Below are 22,447 nucleotides of genomic sequence, written 5' to 3'. Positions count from 1 at the left end.
TTCCTCCTGAAAGGAAGGAAACCAACTAGAGATGTATGCTAAGACCCCAGACCAAACCAGCTAAGCCACAAAAATGGCGGCACCATCCCTCAAAGACATGAGATATCATCAAATGAAAGTCCTGTCAGGATTACTTGAGGTTTTAAAATCTTTCAACAGTTCACACTCAGCAGGACTGGACAGTAACGTGCTTACGTTGCCTGAAGAACTTGCACATTGTTGAAGTACGGTTGGCTGAACCTCCTGCAGGCAGACGCCCAGAAAGGCAGTTGAGGCACATTACCTTTTGTTCCCTACGCAGCCCTCAGTAGAGTTTCGCCAGCTGGACGCTGACGAAGAAACTGAGGCCCTGAGAAGCTTGGGACACGCTTCGCACTCAACGCAGCCCTGCACCACAAAGCCAGTCCCTCACATCTCTGGCCTCTAAGCCATTCTCTCCCTTGCCACGCTGCTGCCCAAGCTGTCCTGGGAGTCAGGCAAGACCTTGGAGCACATATGTGCATGCGCAGGACACAGAGAGAAAAAGAGGGGGTCAGGAGGTATGGCAGGTGACAAGGCACAGGGCAGGGGCAGGACTGCGGGGTCTGCAGGAGCTTCATGAGCTGTCACTCTTAGCACAAAGGCAGTTTTAGCTCTTCCTCTTGATACAGATCTGAACTGTGATACAAACCCCCGAGTATGATGGGAAGCACGCGTGAGTTTCAGGGGCCATAGGCGCACCCAGCACCACCTCTTCCTGCCCCATGTCACCTCCCCAGGCCTCTCCCTGGAGTGGCACTGTGCTCATCAGCTGGTCTCGAGGGTTTCTCAGTGCGTACGGCCTGCCTGAATCACGCACGTCAGCACGCATCTTGCTCCTCAAGACACGGCTCCCCGGGCCCTGATCAAAGAGGAGCAGACAGCGAAACCCGTGGCTGCAGAGGCCAGGTGACTTCTCAGGTGTAGCCCTGTGTGAGTTCAAGGCCACAGCAGCCACGGGCGCACTTGGAGCCACCACAACACCATTGCTGCAAGCTCAACCTCTCTTTCCTGTCCCCTCCTGAATTCTAGCCCTTCTTAAAACCCTTCAGGGGAGTCACTGTGATCTAGTGGGAAAAGCCCAAGTTATTAAGCCAGAGAGGCATGTATTCAAATTCCAGCTCTGCCATATTCCAACCGTGACTTCAGGCAAATTGAGCCTTGGTTTTCTCATCTGTAAAATGGCTCTAATTTTCCCAAGGCTCTGAAGACCCAGATGATAAATAGGCAAGGAGGTGGAAGAAAAGTATTTCAGATAGACAGACCCAAACAGTCAAAGGCAAAGAACTACAACACTGCAGGATATTTGTCACAAAGGAGTACAAAGACCACCCGCACTTTAATATCTTGAGAGCAGAGGAATCACAGGTACTCAGGGACAAGTACTGAAGGAGTTTATTCTAAGTGCAATAAGGTGGTAAGAATTATTATACCCATTTCATGGATGAAAAGACTGTGGCTCGGAGAAGGAAAAGAATTTTCTTAGGGTCATAAAGCTAGCAAGTGCTAAGCTAAAATTCAAACCCAAGTGTGTGAAACACCAAAGCCCAAGTGTTCTTTCTCCTCCGCCTGCTGCAAGTGCATGTAGGGAAGGGCAGCAATGACATAATGACTCACTCCACCCAAGCCCAGGGCAGTGGACAGATCTTGCCCCTGCAGGCATCCTGTCCCAGGCTGTTCCAACCATGTCACTGGAACAAAGGTTCAAGTGTCCCTGCTCATCTGACAGGCAGGATCTCTCTTGCAGGCCGTGCTAGCTGGGATCCATGCCCAGGTAGGTCATCAGTGTCAAGCAGGCTAGCACCGGGCCCCAGGAACCCGCCGGCTCCTTGGGGTTTTTTAGAGCTGTGAACAGGACTCTGACAAGCTGTCCAGGGGCTGGAGAGTGCACACAGTGTAAGTTCAATCTCTGCAATAAGGAGCTGTGTGACCTAAGTCACCCTACTTCTCTATGTCCTCATCTAGGTGACCTTGCTGAGCTGTGTGACAGCTAAACTGGGGAAGAGCAATGCAGTGCCTGTGTGCCCAGCACAGCCTGGTGCCAGGCAGCCTTGGTGGAGTGAGACTGTAGGTGTGAGGAGCGACCCGCCTCCTCCGCTCAGCACCACTTGGCCATGAGCGAGTAACAGGCCCTCTGGACCTCATTTCCCTTGTCTGCAAAGGGAGCACCACAGTGTTTTCCAACTTCCCCCAGTGGGTGAGAGCACCCACGTGTGTTACTATGCACAGCGTGTAAATGGCACGTGGCGGATGTCAGGAGCATGGGGAGAGTTAGCCGCCATTCCATCGTTGTCTTATCTACTCCTTCCCAGTCGCAGCCCCACCTCTTCACCCATTCGGTCAATATGTATTCATCAGTGCCAACTATGTGCCAGGCATGGTTCTAGATACTGGGGTAAAACTAAGCAAAGCAGAAAAAGCTCTTATTATGAAGCATGCATTGTCATTGGAACAGAGAATCGAGCAAATAAGTGTATAACACAGGTCAGGCAGGGGTACATTCTGTGAGAGCAGAAAAAGGTGAGTGATGAACTAGATACTGAAGGGGGCTTTACATGGGTATCTTAGTCTCTGTGCACCAATGACAAAATACCTGAGGTTGGGTCACTTACAAAGACAGGAAATTTTTCTCATAGTTCAGAAGGCTGGAAAGTCCAAGATCAAGGCTCCAGCAAGTTTACTGGTAAGGTCCACTCTGCCTCCAAGATGGCACTTTGAGTGCTGTGTCCTCACATGGCAAGAGCAGGAGAGAAGGGACACATGCCCTCAGTCCTTTCGTAGGGCCCTAATCCCATCCATAAGGGCTCTGCCTTCGTGACCTAGCTACCTCCTGAAAGCCCCACTTCTTAATGCTGTCACATTGGTGTCTAAGTTTCAACTTATGAATTTGGCGACATCCATTCAGAGTATAACAGGGGTCATGGAAGGTCACTCTGAGAAGGGCACATTTGAGTAGAGACCTGGATGCATGAAAGGACAGCAGAAAGGCCAGCAGGTCTCAGACATTGTTTCTCCCCTGCAGAGAAGTGGCTTAACTTGGCTTAAGAAATACAGGACTTGGAATCAGACAGGCCTGAATGGGTAAAGGTCAAGACAAGTGTTCCCTGAACCAAAAGGGAACTAAGCTGGAAGGGCAGGGAAGCTCATGCCTGTGCTCAAAATCCTCCACAGGGTCTTCTACCTACTTCCAACCAACCAGAGGAAGATGACAATAAAACAATAATAGCATTTCCATATTCATTCATCCCTTCCCAGTTTACAAACTGATTTTATCTTCTTTAAACTCAAAATAGCAAGAAACAGATGGCACAGTCTAAGCAGTTCATTAGAGTGAGTTGAATAAAGAAATCACCTCTCAAGGTGTGGGCAGGTGGACCGGAGCTCTCCCTGTGCCCCTCCAAGTCCATTTATCCACCTCGTCTACATGGGGCAGGAAGCAGGAACAGAGATTGGCATGGGCCACATCAATGACCTCATGCCCTCTGACTCCCAATTGAGAGTCACCAATCAGGGTACTGGAATAGAAGGTCAGAGGAATGGCAAGGGGACATAGGTCTGGATATTTATTCCCTTGAAACCGTGTGAGACTGGCTGTGTCTTAAAATCTCCTCTGAAGGCCACGGCCATGCTGCCTTCAATAACAAGTCCTCTCACTCTTTTGGACTTTCCTTGTCCCTTTGAACCAAGGCGAATGACAACTCTGGGCCACAGCCCTGGGCTCCTAAGGGATTTCTTAGGTTTCCCCGACATTCTTGCTTCATCTTTCTAATTAGACTCTTTAACCCTTTATTTGAAAGTGCCACCTCTTTTTTGTTGAGACAATAGGGATAAGAATGAGATGATAACTCCAGGGGTGGGCAATGGTGGAAGCTGTCTCCACCTCCCAAGCCCTAAGGGACAAGGGTAAAAGCTGTGACCAGGATCAGTGAGAGAGACACCATCAACCATGATGTTTGAGAAGCAAATGGACAACTCAAGAAGAGCATCTCCATGCACGAGGGACAAAGCAGAGCAGGAATTGGCACTTCCTTTCTAATTCACCTGCTTACCCGAGGTCACGGGCCCACCCCTGCCCCAGCGGTCCTCTCTCTTCCCACATTCCTGCCTTGACCCATGGAGAAAGCTCCCTGTAGCACTTTCTGCCTGATGGGGAAGCAGAGGGGAGGGAATTTCTATCTCTCATGCCCACTTCACCTCCTCTCACTAGGAAGGATGTGACGGGGCCACAAGACACCAGTGGGGACCACTGTGCCAAATGCTGTGAGCACTTCAGTCTGTCTTATCTCCTCATGGGTGGACCAGGACTAGAGAAGGCAGCAGTTCACATTCATCCACAGTTAATGCTGAGGATGCATTGGTCATGAATTTGTGACACCATCTTTCCCAAACCGAGGGCACGGCAGGCAGAGGAGGTGCGTGCAGGTGGAGAAGGCCCTGGAACCCTCTAAACCTGCTCCTCCGCTACTACTGTGAGGTCCAAACAATGCCTCAGTCTCCTTTGCTGATCTGAAAATTAAGGACAATAACTGGCTACTTGGCAGGGTTATTGAAATGATGGAATCACGGAATCCATGTGAAAGCATTTGCACGCTGCAATGTTTCCCACAAAGGCCAAGGAGTCGTTAACTCAGCAAACTGCTTTGAGTACATGTGTCATTCCAGGCCCCGTGTAGCGTGTGCACGACATTGCGGGCATCCAAAAATATAACTGCGTTCAGTACACTGCAATGAACCGCGTGTGGTCTTTGCACTCGTGGAATTCACATTTGAAAAGAAGAGATGGACATGAAGACAATAGTGCAGAGGCCGATAGATACACTGCAGAGTTGCCCAGGGCACTGCTACAGCATGGACTCAGGCTCCTGACCCATCTGGGAGTCTGAAGATTTATGGAGGATGTGGTCTCGAAAGAGCCAGTGAAGAATGAGCCTGGTTAAGGAGGCTAACTGCTGAGTTGAAGGACATTTCCCACCATGGGACAGGCAGAGGGAATGAAAGCGTTTAAGTGTGAAATAGAAACAGTATGTGTATGTGTCCTTGTCTGACTTCTTCGAGAAGCAAACCTTGAAACCAGGAGGTTAGAGCAAGTAATTTCCCCATAGGTGGTCCCAGGAAACCCTGGTAGGGAGGAGAGTGGGAAGGAAAGCAACTGATAAATGATCCATTATCAGATCAGCTTCCTCTGTGGGCAGCTGGAGCTTAATCCCCCAGGAGAATTCAGGGAAATGGAATCAAAGCTCACCTCAAAGTTACCTGGTCCCAGAAGGAAAAAAAAAAAAAGGTGGATACAGTACACCAGCCCCCCTCAGTCACCAGATGAGAACTTCTGAGGGGCCCTAATATCATGGCACTTCCAGACTGCTGCTGGCATGTGCAGAGTGCTCCTAATGGTCATTCAGAGAACAAGCGTAGGTAGTTGAAGCTTGGGTGGGTTTCTGGGGCCCCAGATCCAACTTGGGGCATCACAGGCAATGAGGCTGACTAGGTAGGGGAAGTGAGGGCATATGAACATGTGCCACACAACAGTGTTTGCGCTTTACCCTGAGGGCAAGAGTGAGCCATTGAAGGGTTTTAAGAATAGGAGAAGCATAACAATATGGGATCTTCAGCTGACTCCAGCTGCCTTGTGGGTTAGTTATTGAGGTCTCCCAGTAGGTGGCTATCATATTGGTGGTCAAGGAAGGAACTGGAAAGGGTGGGTTTTTTTAAATTGTAGGAGCATTTTTTTTCTTAAATCCTTAGGAGACCCAAAGAAACTAGCGGGACTTGGTAATTTAATGAATGTGGGCACGATGAATAAAGATTCAATGATGACTCTCAGTCGCCCTAACTGATGATTTGGCAATTCTGGTGCCTCAGCAGAGTTAGAGGATGAAGCAGCAGGAGAGGAGAGGCGCTGGGTGGTAGCATTGTAAATTGAGGAGTGTAAGGAAAACCGGCATGAGACATGGAAGTTCAAAGCCCCAGCAGAACGAACCGGGAGATAAAAGTTCAGAAAGTGTCTGCACATGGGTATTGGGAAGGCTCAGAGTGAACGAGATAGACCAGGTTAGTGTGTAAAATTGAACCAGTCAATGGGTCAAGGACAGAACTGAAGCAACCATCAACATTTAAAATGGAAGGAAGTGGGGAAAACCATCTTTAAAGGTACCAGATTAAAAAAAAAAAAAAAAAAAGACTTCACTAAAGCATAGAAAGTCAAGAGAATCGAGGTCTTGGGTGACCCATGTGCCAAGCCGCAGGTGCCCAGTGAGCTATGACTAACATGTATGCTGGTTTTCCCACTTTGACTGGCAGGCTGGCCTGTTCTCTAGTCACTGAATTCCAGCCTGAGAGATGACTGGGAAAGGGTCTGGAGTGAACTAGTTCTGAGAAGGCGAGAGGAAAGATGAAGAGGGGCTAGTCCACAGACAGTCAATGTCCGCAGTTCCAGGGTGTGCTGGTCTCTCCTTAGGAGACACGCTTAGAGGATGAGGAGGAGCGGGGAGAGGAGGAAGGAGAAGAGAGTTTTTTTAAAAGGAAAGGATCACCAAGGGAATAGGTTGCTGAGTAAATGATAAGAGGGTCAAGAGCTCAAGTATAAGCCTTGACCTTTGGCAAGAGAAGAACACATGCTCTGGAGTTGAAGCAAAGGATACAAAAATAAATATGAATGTACACACATGCATAAGGGTCAGACAGAGGTGAGTCCCACCCAGAGCCACCCTTCCCTCCTGAAGTAGGAGGCGAGAGTTCAGCGGAGAGGAATAGAGTGGGGGGTGAAGAGCAGAGTGTGGGGGTGGGTCAGCCATTGAGGAGAACAGAAAAAAAATACTGACCAAGGACAAATAAATGGACAGTCAGAAATCAGGGTCCAGCTTAGACTGGAGATGACAATTTTTTGGTGGTCCCAACCCATTGGTAATGATGCTCTGATTCTGGTGCGATGGATGACAAGTTTGTGTCCCTCCAAAAACCTAGGCTGAAATTCTGATTCACAAGGTGGTGGTATTAGGAGATGGAGACTTTGAGAGGTGACTGAGATGAGTGCTCTTGTCAAGAGCTGCCTCGAGGGTAGGAGGTGTCACGTAAAAACCAGAAAGTGAGTCCTCACCCGACACGGAATCCAGAACTGTGAAAAATAAACTCCTGTTCTTCATGAGCAACCCAGTCCGGGCAACTCTGTTACGGATGTTGGCAGTGGTGTCCAGGCCCCATGTCCTGTCCTCTGACTGGGCTTCTATGCACGGGTGCACGGGAAGCAACGCTGCAGAGTCTGACCTCCAGTGATCATTTCTGGCTCCCTCTGTGTGTCTCTCTGCCCAGGAGCTGTACTCTCAGTCCTATGACGCTGTTGGGGTGATGTTTGCCTCCATCCCCGGATTCGCAGACTTCTACTCTCAGACCGAGATGAATAACCAGGGAGTGGAATGCCTGCGCTTGCTGAACGAGATCATTGCTGACTTCGACGAGGTAACTCTGAGCCGCGGAGATTGAGTCACAAGTGGGCATCGTCGTCATCGTAGCCTCACGCGCATTATCACCTTTGTGGGTGTTCTTGTATTTACAGAATTCTAGGCTGTATTCTAAACACAGATACCTCGTATTGTCTGACTTAATTATCACAATGACAGTTATGACCTGAGTTGATTGATGTTTGAAGAATGTATGCATTGGAGAATGTGGAAATCAAGCCAATTAACATATTCATCACCTCACATTCTGACCATTTTGTGTGTGTGGTGAAAACACTTAAAATCAAACCTTGCTTTGAAGCCTAGGGGTGTTGACTCCGCCAGGGTAACTGCTTAGCGAGGCCTGAGGCCTTGCACTTACTACCCTCTTAGCAATTTCCAAGTGTGCAATGCATTATTGTCAACTATAGCCACCGTGGTTGCAGTAGCCCTCAAGAATTTATTCCTCCTAACCAAAACAGTGTACCTACAGCAAGTATCTCCCACCCACCCTGGCTGCTGGTAACCGACACTCCACGCTCCGCTTTTGCATGTGGCACTCTTAGACTCCACATGTGGGTGAGATCAGGCAGCGTTTGCCTTTCTGTGCCTGGCCTATTTCACTTAACATAATGTTCTTCAGTTCCATCCACGTTGTCGCAATGGATGGGATTTCCTTCTTTGGTGACTGAGGAATATTCTGTTAGATACATTATACCACACTTTGTTTCCGTTCATCGGTGGGCACTGAGGTTGGTTCCACACCTGGGCTATTGAGAATGTGCTGCTTTGCTTCAGGCCACATTTCTGACCTGGATAACTAGTGCCTAGTTATCTAGCTCCCCCACCCACTCCCACCCCTGCCCGTCCCACCCTGTCTTACCATCTGCAGCCACCAAAGGCAGAGCCTTCTGCCACATCCTTTGAAGCCTGAATTCCCTGGCTTGCCAACCCAGAGCTTTCCTTGTGCTCAGATATGCCTTCCTCCTTCTGCTCAACAGAGGCCCTCCAGGTCTTCCCTGCTAAGCTCACTTTAATGCTGCTGCTGCTCTCTTGCTGAGCTCCTACAAGACTCTTTCTTGGCACAGAGGAAATCTGAGCATTGCTCCAAGCCCACTCGGCTACACTGTAATAAGCCAGCGCCAGCTCCTCACCCCACAGCCCTTCCTTCTCCAAGGGCTATAAAAGTCCTCTCACACCTTGGTTCTCCATTTGCATTAATGAAAGGGAGTGATGGGGGACCCACATTATGACCCCAGACACGTTTAGCCACAGAGTAGGTAAATTTGCTGCACGTGTATTAAATGAAATAATGAAATCCCTTGCTGCCTCTCAATGGACTTCTGAGGTGCAGTTGCCTGTGCCTGGGCCTGAAATTGGCTCTGTGCCAAGAAGTTCTAAGAAGACAGCATAACCTGGTCCATGCTCCCAGAGCACCAGGTCGGATCAGCCCAAAGCCAGCAGAAAGCTGAAGAAATGCAGTTGCACAGAGGCAGAGCCAGGAGGGAGGTGGGTAGCTGAAAGCATCCAAGATCTTTGAGCTAAAATTGTAATAGTCAAAGGACTGCTAGAAGACTAACCTTGAGGGCAAATTTCAGACACCCAAGACTAAGTGAGGACCTGCATCCTGGGCATAATTTGCAGATTCTCAGCAAAGGCAGAAGAGTAGCTTCAGGTTAGCTCAAGAAACTCACATAATGAACAAAAGCTGCCTGCATTGAGAATCAAGTCACACACACACACACACCAAAGCAAAGCAAATCCCAAAATCTGTGCTCCCCGTGGTCCCAGATGAGTTTCCCTTGAGCAGGAAATGACTGCCTTTTCTGGTTAATTTTGAGAGGATGCTGTAGCCAGACAGTCTCTAGAAAACCTTACCTTGTCTACTTGGTTTGTCCATCTGTCTGTCCATTTGCAGGACTTGAGACCCTGAGAATATTACAACCTTAAAAAAAAAATCAAAGAGTTGGAGAGCCAGAAATTACATCTAACTACCTGCCAACAATAGGAAATAAAGGGCCAAATGTTAGCCTTGGAGCCAGGGAGGGTTCAGTCAACCCTGCCTAGCTCTCCCTCTTAGGGCCAGCTTCACAGTTGAATGACTGGCTCGTCACCCAAGGGAACAGCTCTTGGTTTAATGTTCTGCTGTTGCCATCATGTAAGTCTTAACTTTTGATCAAGGGATTCCATGTCTTCTTTTGCACAGGACCCTTAAAATGATGTAGCTAGAAAAAGGGGAAGGGAAACTTAGGGAGACTCCTTCATTCCATTTGCCCAGGACACTGCAAGTCTCACGTCTTAAGGGACTTCTCTGTCCCAGGAGAGCCAGGATATCTGGACATCCATGGTGCAATTCAGGTAGAATCATCAAAAGAACCTCAGTGAGAAGGTGACATGTACGGGAATCCCGGAGGAGAAGACGGAGTAGAATCAGCCATAGGAATAATTGTGGGGATGGCACCAGGCAGAGGCAAAGGAGGCACAGAGCCCTGAGTGGGATTATGTCACAGCCTCCCATGGGTTTCTCTAGTAACCAAATCTGGAAGAGGGACTTGGAATGTGCCATGACTTATCCAGTGATTTGGTGGAATGCATCACAGAATTGCACAGTTCAAGTTTCAGGTCTGGAAGAAAAATTCAAATCCACATTAACTTCAAACGTGTAGCAGAGGGCATCATGGGACACTACGGGGCAATGGGAAGCAAAGACGATCTTGTCAACCTCACATCCCAGGGCCTGAAATATAGCATTCAGTAATCACCTACTGAATGAGTAGTTGAAGGGATGAGTCACCCAGCTTCCAGGCTGCCCCTTCTCTTCCTTTAATTAAGCAGTGCTCCTCAAACCTCAGTGTGTGTCAAAACCACCTGGAAGACTTGTTAAGCCATGTTTCTGAGTCAGTAGGTGTGGACACAATAATGACTTTGTGTTTCTTACAAGTTTCTAAGTAATGCAGATGGGCCCACACTTTGAAAACTACTGCTTTAAGGCAAGGTGCCAGGACAGGCAAGCAGAACATTGGACCCAAGCTTCAGGGTACAAAGTCTAGCCCTGGCTCCTCCTAGATGGGTGAACTTAAAACTGTTCCATTAACCCCACTGCCTCAGTTTCCTTTCATAAAATGGACCCAAAATAATTACTGACTTGGGTTAAATGGCATATCAGTGGCACTAAGTGAAAGTTTGTTAAACCACACCGAGGGGAAAGGCCAACCAATATCACATAATGTCCCAAAGGAATAATAGCAATCACCAATGCATCCAAGGTCCTTAGATTTGGATACAAAGAAACATGCCACTTTTAACCCAGCTGAAAACATTTTACTGTCCACGTGGGCTTCCATCCACCATAAAATGACCAGAGAGGGCTGAGGTTATGAGGGGGGGCCCCTAGGAAGCTTTCAGAGGAGCAGCCAGGCACAGGTGCATGCTTCAAGTTGACTAAGTTTTCCAGAAGCATGGAGGTCAGCCAGCACTTGCGAGGTCAGGGAATCACTGTGTGTGAGTTCATAGGGTGGCAATGTCTGAAACTTAGAAATTCTTGATGGTTACACAAGGCCAATATAAAGTGAGTGCTAGGGATGGAACAGCAAATTGTATATTTCAAATCTGCCTTGACTTTCCAGTCTGCCTCTTCTCTGCCTCCTGGCTGCCCTCAAACAAGCACACATTCAAATGCACATGTATACAAACATGCACATACACTCCACACATGTGTGCATGTGTATACATACCCACACACAGATGCACACATGTCAATATATGCTTGTAAGTAACACATCTATATACTGTGCACACACGTGTGCACATTCACACACACACACACACAAGTTGACATTGCTGCACAAAAACTACCTATATACCCTACACACACACACACTTGTGTACACACATGCCCATAACCCCAGGCATGCACACACAGACATGCACAGCACCATGCACATAAGCACACATGTATTCAAACACATATACACACAGACATACATACAGGCACACACACAAATCTACAACCTGCACTCACAAATGTCATTAGAAGCTATTTCTTAGGCCACAAAACACAATGCACTGCTTATGTGTCTGTCTCCATCTCTAACCCGAGTCATCATTATCTCCTGCTTTGATTCTGCAATAGGTCACCCCATGCTTCCTCTCCCCTGCGGCATCCAGAATGACCTTTCCAAAATCCAAATCCAGCCCATCTCTGCCTGCTTCTGCCCTCTCAGTGCTTGCCACTGCTGTTAGCCTGAAAGCCTGTGTCCTCAATATTTTCAGTGTGTCCTGCAGGGCCCTGCATGCTCTGGCCCTACGCCTCTCCCAGCTCCCAATCTTCAGCTCACAGCCAGGCTTACCACACACTGCAGCCAAGCTGATCTCCGTGTATTTCTTTGAAGCCACTTTGCACCCTCTCCCAACTCTGGGCTTTGTTTCTGCTCTCTCCTGGGTCTGGATGCTCCTTCAACCCTTCCTGTGCCTGCAGTCTCACAACACACAGATCCGTACACACACTGCTAGAAATCCCTTCTCATACCTTAGAACGGAAGTTATAAATCAGTTGCCTCCCCAGATTCACCAGATTGGATCAAAATGATCTATACATCTTATGCCTATAACCTGTACATTTTACATAATTAAATTTGAACTAGGGTGTGATCATTTATTTTTAACATCTGCCCTTAACTGGGCTATTAGCTCTGGGATGGCTGGGACATTACATAAATTGTTTCTCAGACATATAGGAGCTCAATGGATAGAAGCTGTATTAGTTTCCTTTTGCTGCTGTAACAAATTACCACCAATTTAGTGGCTTAAAACTATAGAAATTTATTAAAGGAATGGCAGGTCTGTATTCCCTTTGAGGCTTCATGGAGAATCCACTTCCTTGTTTTCTCCAGCTTCTAGAAGCCATCTGCATTCCTTGGCTTATTGCCTCTTCTTCCATCTGCAAAGCTAGCAATCACATCCTTCTGACTTCTACTTCCATGTAATATGTCCTTCTATATTTCTCCTGCCTCCCAATTTCTCTTATAAGGACCATTGTGATTAGATTGCCCTAAACTATTCATGCCTGCCAAGTCCCTTTCACCAGGAGACATGTGTGTGCCTTCCAGGGATCAGGACATAGACGTCTTAGGAGCCTAGGTCAAGAGGCATTGTTCTGCTACCCTAGTTACTAAATAAGAGACCAAGGTTTCTCTTCCTTAGCAAGAAAACCCAAACTGCAGGTAAAGATGGCGGACATGCTAGGATGCCAGCCATTCTTTAATCCAGTCATTCATTTGCTCATTCCTCCCTCTGACATGCTCAGCTCCGTCTGTACAGCCCCTGGAGTCCTGCATTCCAGTGAGGAGAGAGGAAAACGATGATAAATAAGCCAAGCCAGGGAAGAGAAGACCAAACAGGAGAGGAAGAGAAGAGTGTGCATAAGGGAGAGGGTGCTGTGCTCAGCTGCAGGCAGGGCAGTGGACCAGACTGCGCGAGGGCAAGCGGGGACTTGAGGAAAGACCTGGAGGGTAGAGAGCCACGGGTGTCTGAGGGAGAGTAGTCAGCCCACTGGGAACAGCAAATGCAAACCTCCTGAGGCCGAAGTGGGCCTGGCCTGTTCCAGGACTAGCAAGGAGGTCAGTGTGGTTGGAATAAAGTGAGCAAAGGGGGCAGCAGGGAGGGGTCAGGTTGTGACGTCTTTGCAGGTGGCAGAGAAGACTGGCTTTGTCCTAAGTAGAGCTGCAAACCATTGGGGGATTTGGTATAAAGCAGGAACATGTTCTGACCCACTTGTAAACAGGATCATTGTGGCCACCATGCTGGGAGAGAGGAGGCAAAGGCCACGATAGCCCAGCTGGGAGCTAATAGGGACTTAGGCCAGGCTGCTAGCAGGGAGGTGCTAAGAAGCAGTAAGATTCTAGGCACAGGGTGAAAAGAGAACCAATGAGATTTGTTGATGGATTTGGGGACAATCTTGATGTCTTCTTTGAGCCAATCAAACAGCCTTGTTTATTTCAAAGATTCTTTGAAACACACCTGCTCTTTCCAGGCTATCTGGTCACACCTGTCTAGGCTCCTGGCCCTTAGCAGGTTCTCCATAAATACACAGTGACCGATTGACTGCGAGTCCCTCCAAGGCAAGGATCCCAAGCCATTAGTGTCAGACCTCTTTTCCTGTGAGCCAAGGGCTCATTTTCAGGAGCCCAGCCTGGAGGAAAAGCAAACACCAGGACTGACACTGTTGCCCGGATCTGTTGCAGCTGCTTGGTGAAGACCGGTTTCAAGACATCGAAAAGATCAAGACCATTGGCAGCACCTACATGGCAGTGTCAGGCCTGTCACCAGAAAAACAGGTAAAGGACCCAGGACCCAGCTCAACCTTTGCAGGGTCCTCGCTGTTGCCGTGTCGCTGAAGGTGGTGATACCCCAATCACCAGGAGGCTTGGGGAGCGAGGTTATGAGGGTGACGTGGTTTGCAGGGGCTCAGGCGGGGACGCTCCACTGCACGGGGTAACGCTGTGCCGAGAAACCTCTGAACTTCACTTTTCCCTTGAACAAAAATCAGGGCCCAGAAATACCCTGATTATGATACTTGTGGGTATCCCTGAACTCCTAATGCTAGCCTGTGTTCTTATTGCCATTTTCTCCTTCCAAAGTTGTATGAAATAATTATAGCTCCTGAATTTTGAAATGTTAACCATGTGCCAAGCTCTACTGTTAAATGGGGACACCAATGTCTACCTCCAGGGCTAATGGATGAGTTATCTGGTCTACAGCCATGCTCCCCTTACAAAGCCTTGCACCTAGTAAGTCTTCAGCAAATGTTAAATGAATGTGAGTCCAAGTTGCTGGGGGAGGTGGAGTCCTCATTAACTTCTTCTCATCCTTTCTGCATTTATTTTCTAACTAGAAGTAGTCCAAGAGTGACTTTCTGAAAAGAACCCACACTGGCACACACGTGTGGCACACAATAACAGGGGTCAGGAAACTCAGGCCAAATCTGGCCCCCCACTTGCCTTAGTAAAAAAAGTTTGGAACACAACCAAGTCGAGTCATATGTATTTTATCTTTTTCTCCTTTGAAGTACAACAAAGGCCATGTAGTCTGCAAAACCCAGAATATTTGCTGTAGAATGAGCCACACATGCTACACTCTTTGCTTTGACTTTCCTGTGATCCATGCTTCAGGAAGAGAGCACAGGCGCATGGGTACCTCCTTCTCAGGGACGCGTGGGTAGGTTAGGGCAGAAAGCCCTGCTGCAGAAGCGCTAGCATCCGTCACACTGAATGGGTCCTTCTCACGTTTGCTCCAGCACTGTGAAGACAAGTGGGGCCACCTGTGTGCCCTGGCCGACTTCTCCCTTGCCCTGACGGAAAGCATACAGGAAATCAACAAGCATTCATTCAACAATTTTGAACTCCGGATCGGTGAGTAGCAGTTGAAATCAGGAGACCCAGAAAGGCGTTTTTGCTGTGTTGGCTCCTTCCACACCCAGGATCTCAAGTCGGGGAAATTTTTTCCTACAAAATTCAGGAGGCTTAGTAAGACTCTGACAAGGACAGACACAGGGTCAGCTCAGGCCTTTCTGAGCTTCCTCCCACTCGGGACCTTGGAAACAGAGCAGGATACTGACCTGAGTGCAGGAATTCAATATGGCTGGTCTTTATCTAGACTATGGTTTCATCTCGTTCCACCCACCATGCAAGATCCTGCTTGGAAAGGTCGCTAACCACCTGGGATAATTTAATTCTGACTTCTGGGTTGTTTGATACTGGTGGTCCATGTGTTGTTCTCAGGTCTCCTAGATAATGCCTTCAGACAAAAGCAGTCTCGACTCCCCAGGGTACCTGATCCTGTACTGAGCCAAGGACAGGCATAGAGCCCCACAGCACATTGCCCAGCCTGGCAGCTCACCTTCCTTCAGGCTTGGGGACACACTGGTGCAAAAGAGCAATGCAACAACAACAATCTTTGCAACTGAATAATAATCCTCTGTGATCTGCATACTTTGCCAATTCCTTCTGCATCACTACTGAATTTCTAGGGGCCTTCAATGCCTGGTGCGGAAAGCCCCTGCTCTAGTCCCCATTCCCATTTTATAGATGAGTAAACTCAGACCCAGAAAAGGGGCATGACTAGCCTAACATTACACAACCCAATCGTTATTCCAGCAGCAGCTCCCAGACTCCCCGACTCTGAGATGAGTGACATCCCACCTATCAGGGTGTGCAGTTGCAAACAACTCTGGCCACCGTCCCACACTGTAGACGTCCTCTGCAGGACACACCACTTTACTTCATGTATTTTCCCTTAGAAGCTCTCAAGAAAAGGGTCAAGAAATACCCATATCTAAGGAATGCCCCATGCTGTTGTTCCTTGAAATAAAATAAGTTATATTTCTATTTTGATGGATGGAAGGGGATGGTCAGGGCTTGTTCCCAAGGCTCCAATCACCCTGCATGTCTTTTCTGAAATCATTGACCACAAAATTGAACCAGGGGTAAAAAGAGAATTTTAGTCCTGAACAGAGAGATATTCTAGTAAATTCCGAAGACATTAACGGGACCAGGAGCAACCTCAGCATGATATATTAAACTGCTGTACTGTTACACTGATCTCAAGGGTTAGAAAATTAGCTTCCCAGCTGGATTGAGCATCTCAGTTAGTGTTTCAGGTATGCCATAGCCAACCCTATGATCTTGGGCAAGACATTTGCACCCTCTGAGTCTTAGTTTCCTCCTGTGTAAGCTGGATGCTACACTAACACCTCCCTGCCTATCGCCTCATAAGTCATATGGGAGTCAGATAGCGTCATGACTCTGAACGTGCTCTGCAAATCTTAGAGGAAATGATCATCATGATTCACATGCATTCTACAGTCTGCCTTTTGGATTTGCAGACAATTATACCGTGTGTGTGAGCGCGCACAAACGCATATTGCTCTTGCCTCCACTTAGAACACTACCCAGATAGCTGCCTGACTGGTCACATCACTTCCTTCACATCTCTGCTCAAAAAGGTCTTAGCTCACGGCCCTTACTCCTGAGTGTACCCCCATTTTTATCCCTGTACCTTGATTGATTTTGCCTACCGTATTACCTATTACCGTATTACCTATTCTCTTCTTATTTCCTCTCCATGAGGGCCAGGACTTTATCTCTTTTCTTGCCTACCATATCCCCAATGCCTGGAACAGTCCCTGGAACACAGCAGGTGCCTCGCCAGTGTGTGTGGGATGAAGCAAAGCTGAGTCAGTCAGGAGACGCGCATGCCCACTTACATGTTTAGTGAAATGCTGTCATTTCTAAAAGAGAAGTCTAGATTTCCCAAAGGAGGTGGCTCTCTTTGCCAAATAGGTTTTGGGGAAGTAGAAATCCAAGCAGAGAGAAGGTCAGGACCAAGGCACAAAAAGTAAGCATCAGGTGGTGGGAGGTGGGAGGTGACTGGCACTGGAACCAGCAGGGCAGTATGGACATGGGACAGGGATAGGAGATGGGTGGGGAGAGGGAGGCTAGCAAGTTAGGCAAAAGCCAGACCAGAGAAGCCCTGGATCTTAAGGAGTTTCCACTTTATCCTGCAGGTCAAAGGAGCCCTGGCAGATGTTTAAGTGGGTGGCAAGTTGGTCATGTGTGCCTGTCAGGCCCTTCCCCTCCTGCAGAGGGGAGAGGATGGAGCAAGAGGACCAGGGAGGAGAGAGGGAGGCCAGTGAGCAAGACTCCACCATGGACTGAGGAGGGGTACGGAAGGCCTGCATGAAGAACAGAGGAGGGAAAGCTCTGCCCAAGCTCTCAGAGTACTGTGTGGGCAGAGGCAGGAGATCCAGGGTCCTGACTCCTGGTCAGTGTTTCCCTCACACACAGGCCAAGACAAGTCAGTGTGCACATGTGAAAACAGCTGTTCTGCTGTATTGAGTGTGCACTGGCTGACCCTGTGCCAGGGGCTTTGCTTCTATTATCTCGTTGACTCTTCATTTCATTATTTCCATTTTACAGATTGGAAAAGTGAGGTCTAAATAGGTTAGGTAGCTGACCCAGGTCACACATCTTGTAAGTGACTTAGGTGGGATCTGGACTCTGTAATTCATCCACAGAGACCACATGTGTGATGGCCACCACCCCAGGTAGGTCCAGACCCCCATCTGTCCTTCTTTTCTCTCTCATCTCTTGCTCCTTTGGTTCATCCACAGGCATCAGCCATGGCTCAGTGGTAGCTGGAGTGATTGGGGCTAAGAAACCACAGTATGACATTTGGGGCAAAACTGTGAACCTGGCGAGCCGAATGGACAGCACGGGGGTTAGCGGTCGGATCCAAGTCCCAGAGGAGACTTATCTCATCCTGAAGGACCAGGGCTTTGCCTTTGACTACCGAGGGGAGATCTACGTGAAGGGCATCAGTGAGCAGGAAGGGAAAATCAAAACGTACTTTCTCCTGGGAAGAGTCCAACCCAACCCATTCATCTTGCCCCCGAGAAGACTGCCCGGGCAGTACTCCCTGGCCGCAGTCGTCCTGGGGCTGGTCCAGTCCCTCAACAGGCAGAGGCAGAAGCAGCTACTCAACGAGAACAACAACACAGGGATCATCAAGGGCCATTACAACCGGCGGACTTTGTTGACACCTAGCGGGCCAGAGCCGGGAGCCCAAGCTGAAGGCACCGACAAATCTGATTTGCCATGAAAGCATTTTCTTTGTGGTTTTTTTTTTTTTTTTTTTTTTTTTGTATTTCTTTTATATATAAAAATAAATATACTAATAAAAAGGTTTAATTTTTTTTAGAACAAGGATGGTTTCATTGGTCTTTTTGAACGCACCAGATCAAACACACAATTTGAAGTTCTCTTCAATCACATTTATTAATCACCTCTCATATACAAAGTTCATTGAGAATCAAATATAATTAAGAACTAGTTTCAGACTTTGAGAGGTTTGCAACCCATTGGAAAGAGACCCAATGAAGTCAATACAATATAACTGCCATTTGGGGAGCACTTGTCATAAGCTGGGCCAGCTGCCAAACCCCACCTAAAGACCTCATGTGGTCCTCCTACTACCCATGCGTTCATTCAGGCTGCATCTCTTGAGCATCCACAATGCCCCTGTGTGCCAGGGAAGTCATGGCAGAAGTGTTTCCTCCACACAGCTGACATACTGGCAGAGTGATAAGAGATAATATTTTGATAAATCAATACATAAATTATCTACTTCTAGATAGGGATAGAGGCAATGAAGAAAATTAAGTAGGATGGTTGCATAAAAAATTGGAGAGAAGTGTGCTGATTTAATTGAAGTCACCAGGGAAGGCTTTTTTGAGGACACAGTATTGAAGAAAAATGATCCAGGCAAAGGAACAGCACATGCAAACAGCCTGGAGAGGGATCTAGCCTAGCATGTTAGAGGAACAATTGAAAGTCAACTCATAGGGGAGCTGTTATGGGCAGGTCCACTGTTTCCTGGGGTGACTGCACCAGACACTCTTCTTTCATGATCTGAAAGATTTGGAACCCAGCCCCCTTCCACCGAGGCATTGGAATTCTCTTCTTGGTCCTCTATATCCAACCAGCTGAAGAAAGGAAAAGTAAAGGAAAGAGTCACTCAGAAGCCTGTAAATACCAGGTTTTATGGTTTGGATGTGAGGTGTCCCCCAAAAGCCCACATGTGAGACAATGCAGAAGGTTCAGAGGAGAAATGATTGGGTCGTAAGAGTCTTAACACAATCAGTGAATTAATCCCTGAGGGGGTTAATTGAAGTGGTAGGGTGTGGCTGGAGGAGGTGGGAATTGGGGCGTGGCTTTCAGTAAATGTTTGTATCTCTCCAGTGGAGACTGCCTGCTTCCTGATGATGTGTGCTGCTTCCCTCTGCCACACTCTTACACCACGATGTTCAGCCTCACCTGGAGCCCAAGGAATGGAGCTGGCCTTCTATGGACTAAGATCTCTGAAACCGTGAGCCCTCAAATAAACCTTTCCTCCTCTATAATTGTGCAGGTCAGATCATTGAGTCACAGCAGCGAGAAAGCTGACTGAAACACCAAGACTGGGTTCCTAAAGTATTGTTCCCTTGTCTCACTGCAAGGGAAGTCAGGGAATGGGCTCTTCCTGTGTTCTCATACTAAAAGGCAAATGAAATACAATGGATAGCATTTGCCTCTATGAGAAGACTTTGTTTCTGCCTAACCGCAAAGCCCATGTTTGCAGACACTCAGTCACTCTGGTAAGGGCTGTGTTGGAGACACTGGAAGGGCACTGGTGGAATCCCAGCCATTCTCTGAATTCTTGACCCTGATGTTCACAGCAGCCAGTTTAAAAGTAGCTCCAAATAATGACTCCACAACAGACATGCTCTCAAAGAAATACATTCTGAGTTCTTGTAGGTGAGACCTCTGTGGTAGACATGAACCCTTCCTTTCTAGAGGCACAAAACACAGAGAAGGAACTGAGGTGCAGATGGACATGGAACTGTCAGCCATGATTGGCGTGTCTTTGCTTTTGAAAACTATGTGTACAACAAGGAAACTCTAGAGGCCCAGCGAAATGTGAAGCAGGTGTCGTGCAGAGTCTCTGTATACTGTAAAGTCCTCTACCAAGGCCAGGGGTAATACAATCCTCACACACTCTGAGAATCCCAGGTTAGGAAAGCCCCAGGAGCCAAGGATAGGCAGTGCTTTGGAGCCACAGGATGGAGGTAGGGAGCTGCGATCAGTCAGGTTGGGAGCTCAGCAACAAACCCTAGCAAAGAGGCTGGACTCAGTGGAGGCACCTGGGCTAGAAGGCATGGTATCTAACAAAGAAACTGGACATGCGTCATGGAGCCTCGGTCTACTCCAGAGCACAAAGCCCATCTGATATCTACAGGCACTGCTGAGCAGACTTCAGAAGGCAGACAGGCCATGGAGATCTGGAACTCAGGCCTAGGAAGCAAGGCTACCAAGGACAGACTTTGTTTCTAAACCCTGAACTGGGACTCAGGACAAAGTGCCTGGACCAGAAACAGGATGTGTCCTCAGTAAGATAAATGAGCAGAATAAGGCAGGAAATACCAGGACTATGGTATCTGCCGGTTTGGGAATGACCAATGGACTGTCATGGGGACACTTCATGCAGAACCTGAGCCCTGAACTCTAGCTCAGCCCATTCATGGGTACCAGTGCTTGTGCAGTCTCCCCACACCAAAGGCAAAAGGCAAGAGACAGAACCGACAAAGTGGCCTTTGTGGCCGAAAAGCTAAGGAATGAGCCTCACCGGGTCTTGTGTGATCTAGATGGACTGGAGAAAGCAGAGAGTCTCTGAAATTAGAGCTGTGTTCCTGTTCATCTTTGTTTGGTGGGATGGAGGGGGATCTCTGTTCAGCTTATTTATTAAAAGAAAAGAAGTTAAAATGTCAAGCAACTTCTAGGAAGCTAGCAAACTCAGAGCCCAGCCCGGCATAGCATTTGAGCCAGGGACATGGATCTCACCCTTTCCCCTCTGAACTCTGCTTGTGAGACCTGGAGTCTGCCCTTGGAAATGTCCAGAATAGACTTCTGCAGAAGCAACAGAGTCTAAAATGCTGAAATACAAAGAGGAATGCAAAATAGGAGCTGTTTCAGTCTGAGTGTGTTCAGATTTCTCACAGTTCTGCGTTCCTGATTTAATCTTTGGGGGGCTAGTACAGGATCAGATATCCCTGCCATTGATCAACAGGGATTGGGTAGGGACGTCGTTGCCCCATAAGGCAAGCACAGAACAGGTGAAAGTATCCACCACATCCCTCCAAGGACCAGGTTTCAGGAGCTGCGGACTCACCATCTGCCACCTCATAAAGCTAGGCAGGTCTCTTTGAGCTCAGAATGCCTGGTTCCCCTTCTTTAGGAACTGTGTGAGTGCCCCTGCTCCCAGGTGGAACCCCCATGGCAGGGTTGCAGACTGAGCAAAGGGGCAGTCACTAGCTAGAAGAGCAGCCACAGAGCCAGCCTGGGCCACTTATTCTGGTTCCAGACATCTTCATTCTCTTCCCTCAGATGGTCAAACAACTATGACTGTTTTCTTTCTGTGCCTGGATTAGAGGCAGTTTCTTGGTGTGAATCCTATTGCTACCACCTCCCGCTTTGACGCTGGGCCTGTGGCATGAGCTCTGTGCACCTCAGGTCCTGCACCTGCCATGCAGGGAGCATCGGGGAAGGTTCAGATTTGAGAAACCAGGTAAGCATGCCATAAACACCCCGGAGGTCTTGGGCAGGGCTCAGAAATTAAGCCCACTGATAATGTTCTGGCACTCCATGAAAATTCACACCAAGTCGCATCACCAAAGTCTCTAACGAGACTCACCTCTGTTGGGGTTCTCAGACCCCGTGTCAGTTACAGTTCTGGAAGCATTTGGGTTTTAGACAGTGGGTTCCAACTTGGCAGCACACAGCACGTCAAGAAGCTGCGGCGAGATAGCTCAGTTGTTAGAGTGCTTGCCTTGCAAGCACAAGGCCCTGAGTTCAATCCCCAGCACCACAAAAATAAAAGAAGAAGAAGCTGCAGTGAGGACGCCGCCACCAGCGTTCAGTGCTCCCGTGGCTGGGCCTCACGCCACTCTCTAACGCTGCCTCAAACACACAGGGCTTTTATTGAACAAAAGCTCAGCTGCCACTTTTCTTTCTTTTTATTGTTTTTACTCATATGTATTCGTAAAATTTTCTTCAATGAATTGATGTTGCTTCAAAAATGAAAATAATGATCAGCCAAAGTAAAGGATAGGGTTCCCTTCAAGGGCTGCAAAAGGTCCCCCTTGGCCTGTGGCCATTGGACCCTGAGTCAGAGGACTGGATCACAACCGGGATGGAGCGGACATCTCCCAGAAGGCCTTGCCAGGATGGGGAACCCTGCAGGGAACTCCCTGTGAGTGGAGAGAAAGACTTTCCCCAGGGCCACACCCTGCCCTTCTGGAAAGAGAAAGGGTTGGAGCTCATGTCCTTTCCTGACACTTTCTTTTCAGACCACAGGCCTTCCTGACGCTCGGCACGCATGTCAAGCAGCTTTTCTAAGTGAAAATG

General features: G+C 48.2%; 1 protein-coding gene across 3 annotated transcripts in view; it reads left to right on the top strand.

Moving 5' to 3' along the window:
• ADCY8 (adenylate cyclase 8) overlaps positions 1–18,117 on the top strand; it is a 231,036-nt gene extending 212,919 nt beyond the window's left edge. For all 3 annotated transcript variants that reach the window (XM_079112343.1, XM_079112342.1, XM_079112341.1), the window contains 4 exons: positions 7,324–7,470; positions 13,694–13,786; positions 14,746–14,860; positions 17,620–18,117. In XM_079112343.1, the coding sequence (XP_078968469.1) occupies positions 7,324–7,470; positions 13,694–13,786; positions 14,746–14,860; positions 17,620–18,107 (843 nt within the window). In that variant the 3' untranslated portion in view covers positions 18,108–18,117. The remainder of the gene's footprint in view (positions 1–7,323; positions 7,471–13,693; positions 13,787–14,745; positions 14,861–17,619) is intronic.
• The last annotated feature ends 4,330 nt before the right edge of the window (positions 18,118–22,447 follow it).

The sequence above is a fragment of the Sciurus vulgaris genome (genome assembly GCF_902686455.1).
Source record: "Sciurus vulgaris genome assembly, chromosome: 1".
Taxonomy (NCBI): domain Eukaryota; kingdom Metazoa; phylum Chordata; class Mammalia; order Rodentia; family Sciuridae; genus Sciurus; species Sciurus vulgaris.
Note: the sequence above shows the minus strand (reverse complement) of the source record. Positions and strands in the feature narration are given on the sequence as shown.